The 10,248-nt window shown below is 39.6% G+C and overlaps 3 protein-coding genes across 9 annotated transcripts in view; all 3 read left to right on the top strand.

Moving 5' to 3' along the window:
- LOC137836570 (putative disease resistance RPP13-like protein 1) overlaps positions 1-321 on the top strand; it is a 72,687-nt gene extending 72,366 nt beyond the window's left edge. For 2 of the 5 annotated variants that reach the window (XR_016520390.1, XM_090301264.1), the window contains exon 2: positions 144-321. The gene's annotated coding sequence lies outside the window, so the exon portion shown is untranslated. Of the gene's footprint in view, positions 1-128 lie in introns of all 5 variants that reach the window. The other 3 variants (XR_016520391.1, XM_090301266.1, XR_016520393.1) reach the window with 2 other exon arrangements.
- Positions 1-10,248, top strand: part of LOC137836713 (uncharacterized) — a 49,285-nt gene that overhangs the window by 6,195 nt on the left and 32,842 nt on the right. The gene's annotated exons all lie outside the window — the stretch shown is intronic.
- Positions 355-7,164, top strand: LOC150027782 (uncharacterized). The gene is made up of 2 exons (XM_090301495.1): positions 355-1,815; positions 5,448-7,164. The coding sequence occupies exons 1-2, from the start codon at positions 739-741 to the stop codon at positions 7,152-7,154; spliced, it is 2,784 nt and encodes a 927-aa protein (XP_090157621.1). The 5' UTR covers positions 355-738; the 3' UTR covers positions 7,155-7,164.

Genomic DNA, 10,248 nt, shown 5'->3' with positions numbered 1-10,248 from the left:
ATAAATACCTGGGATTAGAAATATCTTAATTTTAATTACTAATTTAAAGCATCTTTTATACGATACTTTGGCAATATGATTGTAGTGTTTCTCATATAATTAACAAATATTTCAACATTGAAATTCAGCCTTTTCTTTTATAGATATAAAGTGAGTTTGGTTCTGGTGACATGCCTTCTGCTTTTGGACTTACTTAGTTGTGAAATAGTGATCGATGGTTGTGACTTGAATATTCAGAAAGTGGATGTGGACACTAAAAATTGTGAAGTGCATGAAGTTCTAGCATGTGGCGTTTGTTCTCTAAAGATTACTCTGTAGTTGGAAGGTATGGTTCCATCCATCACCATCCTGTAGCTTGGTATTCCATGATAGAAATGCTGAGGTACAACTGGGCCAGGAATATGGTCCTAAGCCCAAGTTTTGGAGAGTGTATGAGAGGAAGAATAAGAGAGGGGTCAAGAGGAATGACATGGTCCTGAATCAGGCTTGATATGTATGGAGGATATAAGGGGTATAAGCATTAGTAATATATATAGGTGGTTAGAGGAGAGAGAGAGTATCGAGGATTCTGTTAGAAGTGGATTCACTGTAAACGTGAATTGTAGAGGCCCTGTGGCTCTGGATTGGTAGCTTGCTACCAATTACTGTTATTCTTGCTGATTGTCTCTGTTTTTTGATCTGCATTCCATAAATTGGTCCGACCTGCCGGATAAAGACCCAGCCCGGAGAAGACCGTCCATGCCAAGGAAGCCACCTGCGCCTAAGATGGGTGATCGGATTGACGCTTTGGAGACCCAAGTGGGACATGTTACCTCCACGCTCGACGCATTGGTTCGACAGATGCAGCTCCACTCCGAACAGATGCAGCAGCAGAGTCTAGTTCTCGCGAAACTAAGCAAACTGAAGGAAGGAAATAGAGAAGGAGAGGCATCGAGTGGAAACTCGGGTGGTGATTCGCCTTCGAGTGAGTCTCGACTCGCTGGGAAGAAGGTGAAGCTTCCACTGTTCGATGGCGAAGATCCAGTGGCTTGGATAACTCGTGCGGAAATATATTTCGATGTCCAGAACACACCGGAGGATATGCGGGTGAAGCTTTCACGTTTGAGCATGGAAGGTCCCACGATCCATTGGTTCAATTTACTGATGGAGACGGAAGATCAGCTATCATGGGAAAAACTCAAAAGGGCATTGATCGCACGTTACGGTGGCCGGAGATTGGAAAACCCGTTTGAAGAATTATCCACGCTCCGTCAAACTGGAAGAGTTGAAGAGTTTGTTGAAGCATTTGAATTGCTTTCCTCGCAGGTGGGTCGATTGTCGGAGGAGCAATACTTAGGATACTTCATGAGTGGGTTGAAACCTCTGATCCGGCGAAGGGTGAGAACTCTGAATCCTTCTAATCGGATGCAGATGATGAGGATGGCTAAGGATGTTGAGGAAGAGATTAAGGAAGACGATGTCGAGGGTGAAAAAGCTGTGGGGAAAAGGTTTGTGGGCCGAAGAGAAGAAAGTGGGCTTAAGTTCAGTAGTGGGTTTAACCCGACCCAGAAGGAAATGAATAGACCCGGAAACTTAAGTTGGCCCAACCCGGCAAAAACAAGGAGCTCTTTTGGGTCGAACGCGAACCCAACTTCATCGCTGAGCTCGACGGGACGGAAGACCGACGGCGACCGCCGCGGTAGAGCTTCGGAACGGTGGCGGGGAGTGCGAAGTGAGGAGATGGAGGAACAGCGAGCAAAGGGGCTTTGTTTTAAGTGCGGTGGTAAGTATCACCCAACCTTGCACAAATGTCCTGAACGCTCCCTACGTGTGTTGATATAGGTAAGACTTGAGACAACATAAAATGAAGCTAGGGGTATTGACTGGAGACAAGATGAAAGGAAATCACTGAGAACATTGGGTACATTAAGAATGGCTTCTTCTGAATTCTGTTTCTAAGGAACTTGTATTGAATATAAACTAGTTTTATTTTCCTTTTCCTTTTACAGCTATGCTTTTGGTTTACTTTTAGACAAGACATTAAACAAATAGTGATCACTCTTCATTCTTGAGATATCCTGCCATTGGAAAAACATGGAAGTTATTATGTTGGCATGAGTGGTGTAGGAGGAATTCACGTCTAAATATTCACTTGATTATACCTATGTCAAATTTAGAGAACAAACTCTAATTGATAATAACTTAAAGTTGTTTTCATGAACACATACTTAAACTACCTTTTTCACACTCGTGTATTTTTTTCTGTGTAATGGAAAAGGACTAGGTGGATTATGTTAAATTATAGAGAAATTGAATTATAGATAATCAACCAAGCTGTGAAACCCCTACATATGCAGCATTGAATTTATTATGCAGACACTGTTTAGGACACTGAAAATTGTGAAGTGCAGAAGTTATTGGTAAAGTAATCAGTACAGAATATAACCCATAGAAGTGGCTGTTGTACTCCATATTTTTCATAACTGTTTCTCTTTTATTTTCTTCTTTTCTTTGAATAAACCTTTCTCTGGAATAAATTTTTAAAGATTCTCAACAGCAACGAGGTCCATAATATGCTTATCCTATCTCCAATCCAATGCACTCCTTGTTAAAAATATTTTCTTCTTTTGATGAAAGAAACATGTTTGCAACCATTTTACCTTGTTTTGATTAACTTTAACATTAAGGCTTCGGCATTTCCCAGCATGTAGGACTGAAAATTTATTATGCTAATGTATATATGATGTGTTGACTTATCTTTTGTTAGGTTTCGATTTTAAATTAATGATTTAATTGGAAGATAAGAAGCTTTACTAATCAATCATTCATACTATCTTTTTTTACAGTATCCTTTTCTATATCTAGAGGGAGTAGAAGAGACCTCTTTAGAGATCTTACTCTTAATTAACCTCATTGGCATTGATGTTTCTCCTCTGCAATCAGTGGATGTGTGTATCATAAACTAATAACTAATTAGGTTGTAATGACTAACTATATAAAGATAACCTTTGCAACACTTGTACCAAATGAAGTCCGTATAAATTTAACCAAATTCACTACTTGCTTACTCTTAACACATCTGAGTGTGAGTAAATCTCTGTTTTTTGAATTTGGTTCTCTTGAATGTTTATTCAGAAATGTTATGCTAAATCATGGAGAAATTGAATTATACATAATAAACCATGTTATTATGAAACAACCCCTACACGTTCAAAGATGGTTATTCATAATGTTAATGTGCTATACTCTTATCTTTTTTATCAGCTCTTTCTCTTTTCTTTTCTTAGATATTAGATTAGAACCTTTAATTTCTGCTATGAGGCTTTGATGGGATGTTGGGAAAATTTCCATATTGCTTGTCTCAAGTCTTAATGTGAAATGCTTTTAAGCTGAAATCTAACATGGTACAAGATTCTATAGCTCATTTGAGTTTAGTTTCAACAAACTGAGACAATTTGAGCTTTGAAATTTTCTTAAAACAGGATCCAATGAGCAAGGCCATACATCCATCCAAGTAACAACAACCAGAACCGTTTGCCAATTTGTTTCAGCAAAAAGTTTAAAACGAAGAAAAACCAAGAGAACCTGAAACTTAGACGATATGAGATAAAGCCACGTAAAACGCAAATATGCAACAACAAAAGCATCAAGAAAAGCTAAATAATACCGAGATCCATTAAACGAATTGTATAGAAAAGGATCCCATATATAAAAAAAAACAAGTTCAAAGGGACAAGAGTAAACAATTTCAGAATCATGAAAAGGAAGTTGATGATGTTTAAAAACACAATAAATTTCAGAAAAAACAGAGAATCGAGTACATGGAATTGCACAATCTCATTATTCTAGCCACACTGTTATAGATAGCATGACCAAGGCGAGTATGCATAGCTATAACTTCTGAAAATACCCTAAAATCACGAAACTATATAATTAATTACTAAAAACAAAACCTTGTTTGCATATATAGTATTTTAATCACACTATTACACATTGAAAACACCACAACATTATTCAAATAATGTTAAAAGATCACTACTCATCCATCTTCCTAAAATAGCTAACTACTCATTTCATCATTATACCATCCCTGCACTTAATCCATTTCAAATCACAAACTTCCATTCACTCCATTTCCAACTCCTACCATGACAGCAGAACTTGTTGGTGGTGCTCTTCAGTTGAAGATGCACTACAAGGGTCTGTGTCACCTCTCCACTCTCACACTCTTTTATTTCCCTTTGTCTGCAACTTCAACACCTCCTAATTCTGCACAATATCTCTCTACCTTTTCTATTACAATCTTCTTTGTTTCAAACACTAATCCTATAATTTTCAATTACTATTTTTCCACACTTTCTGTTACACCATCCCCTTTTATATCTGGAGGTAGTACAACACACTCATAAGTCTCCACTTAATATACTACTTTTACAAATAGAAAGAAAGAAAATAGAACAAAACTATTAAACTAAAAATTATATATCTCCCTATTCATTCATAGGTCTCATATTTATAGACTTTTTTAGCTTGAGCACTAGATTGAGCTAGGACATTTTTCTCCTTCCTTCAGTGTCCACTGGGACGTTTTAGTGATGAATTGTGGTCTATTTCACTTTTAACATTGTTGAAACTACAAGAAAACATGTTATTCAAAAGGACTTAAAGTTGATGATGCTTAAAGAGATAATTAATTTCTGTCTTCAATATAATATAACTGCAGGGTCTGAGGCTATAAAATTCTGTAATTAGAAGAATTAAAGGAAAAAGACCTAAAAAAGAGGGTGGTCAAGAGTGATACTTCTATTAGTCTTGTTTGCATAGTATTTTAACCACACTATTATACATAGAACAACAAACACCACAACATTATTCAAATAATTGCAAAGTCCTGCTGCCATAGTAGGAGTTGGAAATGAAGTGAAATGGATTGAATGCAGGAATGAATGACAAAGTGATGAGAAGAGTAGTTACAAAAGATGACTTGACTTTAAAAAGAACATGTTTTTCTTTAATGGGAACTCAACCAATATAAAATGTGAGCTGTTGGATATTCATTCAACGGTTGTGATGAATGAAAGTACGGCAGGAAGAGGAACGTACAATGCAATAATTGTTCACAACTGTAATCCATGAATGTATGTCTCATCATTAGGTGAAATATTAAATGATATCTGGGGATCCTTCTGCAACAGAAAAAGTCTTTGTTATGATGCTAACTAATGAGTGGGCCCACGTTTCCATTTACAGTTATTAGGCCATGTTTTCATTTACAGTTATTAGAAGTTATTAGAAGTTATTAGAAGTTATTAGAAGTAGTTTACGTTTTCCCTTTAAATTGTAATGTTTGCTTTTAGAAAGATATATGAGAAAATTGCCTCAATCTCTCTTGTTTCTTCTCCTTCATCTTTCTTTTCTTTTCTCTTAATTTCCTTTGGCCAGTGGTTCAGCCGTAAACCACCTATCAGTGGTATCAGAACGGTGTTGATCCAATGGAAACACGTAAACAATCTCTCGAACAATTCCAACAAAACACTAATGAGACTCTCGAAAAGCTCACTGCCATGTTCCACAAGTTAGTGACAGACGTTCAGGACATTAAGGAGAAGGATTCTGACAAACCTTCTGGCTCTGGCAAGGGAATCACAATCGGTAATGAAGGGAAACCCTACATGAAACTCCACTTTCCTCGGTTTAGTGGTGATGATCCTACGGGATGGATATTTCAGGCTGAACAATATTTTGAATTTCAGAACGTCGCTGATACAGATTGTGTCAATCTTGCCTCTTTTCATCTTGACGGTATTGCCTTACAGTGGCACCGGTGGTTTGCTAAATCACGAGGTCCGATGACATGGAGGGAATTTACCACGGCTTTGTTGAGCCGTTTTGGCCCAACTGATTATGATGACCCTTCAGAATCCCTTCATCGACTCAGACATATCACCACAGTTGCAGCTTATATTGAAGCCTTCGAACGATTGTCACACCGTATTGATAACCTACCGGAGTCTTTCTTACTTGGCTGTTTTGTAGGTGGGCTGAAGGAAGAGATACGGTTGGAGGTGAAACTCAAGAAGCCACGCACCATGACAGATGCAATGGGGTTGTCCCGGTTGGTTGAGGAGAAATTGAACTTACAACGACGGGTTACTTCGTCTACTCGGGTTACCAGTTTTAATTCCCTACCTAAAGGCCCACACTCTGCTGGAATTTTAGGCTCAGCACCATCTCAACGCCTAGCTTTACCTGCCTCAAGCCCAGTTCGTCGTTTATCAGGAGCAGAGGCTAAAGAACGTCGGGAAAAGGGGTTGTGTTACTACTGTGATGATCGCTACATTCCGGGTCATAAGTGCACCAAGCCCCAACTATTCATGATCAGTGAAGTCGATGATGTTGAAGAGAGCAGCAACCATGAGGATGAAGCCAATGAGAACCCTCCTGATGAGGTTTCCGCTGAGATTTCTTTCCACGCAATTTCCGGCACCATCCTTCCCCAAACCTTAAGGTTGCCGGGAAAAATTCATAACAAAGATGTGGTGGTCTTAATTGATGGTGGTAGTACCCACAATTTCATGGAGCAATCATTAGTGGAGCGGTTCGGATTGACGGTGGATACTGGGGTCAAATTGGAAGTGGTCGTCGCAAACCGTGACAAGTTAGCTTGTGTGGGACGAGTGAGAGGACTTACAATCATTATTCAAGGTTTCACTATAACCACTGATTTTTTTGTTCTGCCAATCGCAGCTTGTCCGATTGTCTTAGGCGTTCAGTGGTTGAAGACTTTGGGGCCTATTGAAATCGATTTCCAGAATCTCACTCTTGGATTCCATCATGCTGGTTCAGCACATAAGTTACAAGGGTTGCAGGGGTCGGATTTGACTGCTTTAAAGGCTAACGAGTTGATGGGAATACAAGGTATTGCCTTACTTCTCCAGGTTAATCGGGTCGAAGCTGAGTTTTCTTCTACCCCAAGTCCTTGTCCAGCCGTCCAACATGTTTTAACTGAATATGAGCAGGTCTTTCAAGAGCCAAAAGAATTGCCCCCAAGGCGTTTCCATGACCATGGCATACCTTTAATTCCAGGAGCCAAACCAGTGAGCTCTCGGCCATATCTCCAACCTTATTTGCAGAAGACGGAAATTGAAAAAACAAGTTATAGAGTTACTGCGTGATGGGTTAATTCGCCCCAGCCATAGCCCGTTCTCATCGCCGGTCTTGTTAGTGAAGAAATCTGACAACACTTGGCGTTTTTGCGTAGACTATAGGGCTCTCAATGACATCACTGTGAAGGACAAGTACCCAATTCCAGTAATAGACGAGTTACTAGATGAACTATATGGTGCTACGATCTTTTCTAAGCTTGACCTTCGTGCTGGATATCACCAAATACGGGTTCGGGAAACTGACATTCCAAAGACAGCGTTTCGAACGCATGATGGACATTATGAGTTCGTTGTTATGCCTTTTGGCCTCACCAATGCTCCAGCCACTTTTCAATGCTTAATGAATGACATTTTCAGGCCATACCTATGTAAGTTTATATTGGTATTCTTTGACGATATTCTTATTTATTCAAAGACTTTGAATGATCATCTTGAACACTTACGTATTGTTTTGGGATTATTAAATACTAATCAACTTTTTGCCAAGCTCTCCAAATGTTGTTTTGGAGTTTCTCAAGTTAACTATTTGGGGCATGTTATTTCATCGGGAGGTGTGGCGGTTGAAGCAAATAAAGTTAAGGCTGTACTTTCATGGCCTACTCCAACTAACGCAAAAGGGGTACGTGGTTTTTTGGGGTTGGCGGGTTATTATCGAAAGTTTATCAAGGGATTTGGAAGTATTGCTGCCCCCTTGCATAAACTAGTTGGCAAAGGCCCTTTTATTTGGGATGAAAAGACAGAAGTGGCTTTCAAGGAGTTGAAAATTTCCCTGACAACCCCTCCTACTTTGGCTTTGCCCGATTGGTCTCACCCATTTACGGTGGAGTGTGATGCGAGTGGGGTGGGTATAGGAGCTATTCTCACTCAACGTGGAAGACCCTTGGCTTATTTCAGTGCTCCCTTAAAGGGAACCATGTTATCTTGGTCTACATATGAGAAGGAGATGTTAGCTATTGTAAAGGCAGTTCGGAAATGGCGGCACTATTTACTGGGTCGCCCTTTTGTGGTGAAAACAGACCATGTCAGTCTCAAGTATCTAATGGAGCAGCGAATCACTACCCCAGCTCAGTCCAGATGGCTACCCAAGCTTTTGGGATTCGATTACAAAATTGAATATAAGAAGGGAAGTTTGAACCAAGGCGCAGATGCACTCTCTCGTACGCCCGAGTTTCATTATCTAAATGTTTCACATCCTTGTTCCACCATTTGGACTACCATTCAAAAGGAGGTACACACAGACCCTTTTTATTTAAATTTACCTTCATCCTTGCCTATTAAAGTTAAGGGTAACCTTGTGAAACATAATGGAGTTTGGTTTAGAAATGATGCTATATTGTTGAGCTCCAATTCTCCTCTTTTATCCACTGTGCTAGTTATGTGTCACTCCTCTCCCGAAGGAGGGCATTTTGGTTTTCATAAAACTCTTGCTAAGGTGAAGCACAATTTTTGGTGGTTGGGCATGAAAGATTTTGTGAAAAGATATATCCGGGAATGTCATGAGTGTCAACGAGCCAAGACGGACACCATGCAACCTTCTGGTTTGTTACAGCCACTTCCGGTTCCAGACAGAATTTGGGAAGACATTAGCATGGATTTCGTGGAAGGATTACCTGCGTCTAACGGGTTTACGGTGGTAATGGTGATTGTAGATCGACTCTCAAAATATGCTCACTTTGTACCTATGCGGCATCCATTTACTGCTTCAAGTGTAGCTCGGGATTTTGTAGCCAACGTTGTCCGCTTGCATGGTATCCCTTCAACCATTGTAAGTGATCGTGCTAAAATTTTCATAAGTTCCTTTTGGCAAGCTCTATTCAAGCTGCAAGGTTCGGTTTTATGCATGAGTTCTAGCTATCATCCGCAGACGGATGGACAAACAGAAGTTGTTAATCGAATTCTGGAACAATACTTGCGTTGTTTTGTTTGTGACAAGCCTAAAAAATGGGTGGATTGGCTACCATGGGCGGAATATAGCTATAATACTTCAGTTCACACTTCCACCAAGCTGTTTCCTTTTCAGGTTGTTTATGGACGGCTGCCTCCAAAAATCTTGCCATATGTTCCAGGAACGACTAAGGTTCAAGCTGTCGAAGACTACCTTCAAGACCGTGATCTGATCCTGAAAACCTTACGCGCCAACCTCTTCAAAGCCCAAGGCCGTATGAAGCATTTTGCAGACCAACGCCGTCGTGAATTGGAATTTGAGGTAGGGGATCATGTTTATGTTAAATTACAGCCATATAGACAGTCAAGTGTGGTCTCTCGAGCATCAGCTAAGTTAAGTCCGCATTTTTTTGGCCCTTACAAAATCCTTGCTAAGGTAGGAACGGTTGCATATCGGATTGAATTACCTCCTGGTTCCTTAATTCACGATGTGTTTCATGTGAGTTTGTTACGGAAAAGGGAAGGCCCTGTTCTGAAACCGATACCACCTCCTGTCAACGAGCATGTCCAGTTACAGGTGGCGCCTCAACCAGAGGGGATCATGGAAGAACGAGTCGTGCAAAAAGGGAAATATCGGCCGAAAACAGAGATTCTGGTTAAATGGGTTGGTCAATCAAGGGAAGATGCGACATGGGAAGATAAATGGCGTTTTTTTCGTACTTATCCTCAGTTTCACCTTGAGGACAAGGTGATTTCAAGTGGGGTGGATTGTTATGATGCTAACTAATGAGTGGGCCCACGTTTCCATTTACAGTTATTAGGCCATGTTTTCATTTACAGTTATTAGAAGTTATTAGAAGTTATTAGAAGTTATTAGAAGTTATTAGAAGTAGTTTACGTTTTCCCTTTAAATTGTAATGTTTGCTTTTAGAAAGATATATGAGAAAATTGCCTCAATCTCTCTTGTTTCTTCTCCTTCATCTTTCTTTTCTTTTCTCTTAATTTCCTTTGGCCAGTGGTTCAGCCGTAAACCACCTATCAGTCTTGCTCTGCACTAAAAGTTTAAAGACTCATTCAGGGATAATGGAAGACATTGAGCGCGCACCAAAGAGGAACAAACGGAAAGAGCAAAAACAGAGAAAAGATGAACAATTTTAGGAGTTTTTTTTTGTATTTCTAATTTTAATATATTATTTAAATAAAAATAATAATTTTCTTA

Source organism: Phaseolus vulgaris, chromosome 4, assembly GCF_051622355.1.
Source record: "Phaseolus vulgaris cultivar YP4 chromosome 4, ASM5162235v1, whole genome shotgun sequence".
Classification (NCBI taxonomy): domain Eukaryota; kingdom Viridiplantae; phylum Streptophyta; class Magnoliopsida; order Fabales; family Fabaceae; genus Phaseolus; species Phaseolus vulgaris.
This window is presented reverse-complemented; position numbering and strand designations above follow the sequence as displayed.

Coding starts and splice junctions, on each gene's coding strand:
- LOC150027782 (XM_090301495.1), top strand. CDS start 739: ATGCCAAGGAAGCCACCTGCGCCTAAGATGGGTGATCGGATTGACGCT. Junction 1,816..5,447: donor AACGCTCCCTACGTGTGTTG/ATATAGGTAAGA, acceptor ACCACCTATCAG/TGGTATCAGAACGGTGTTGA.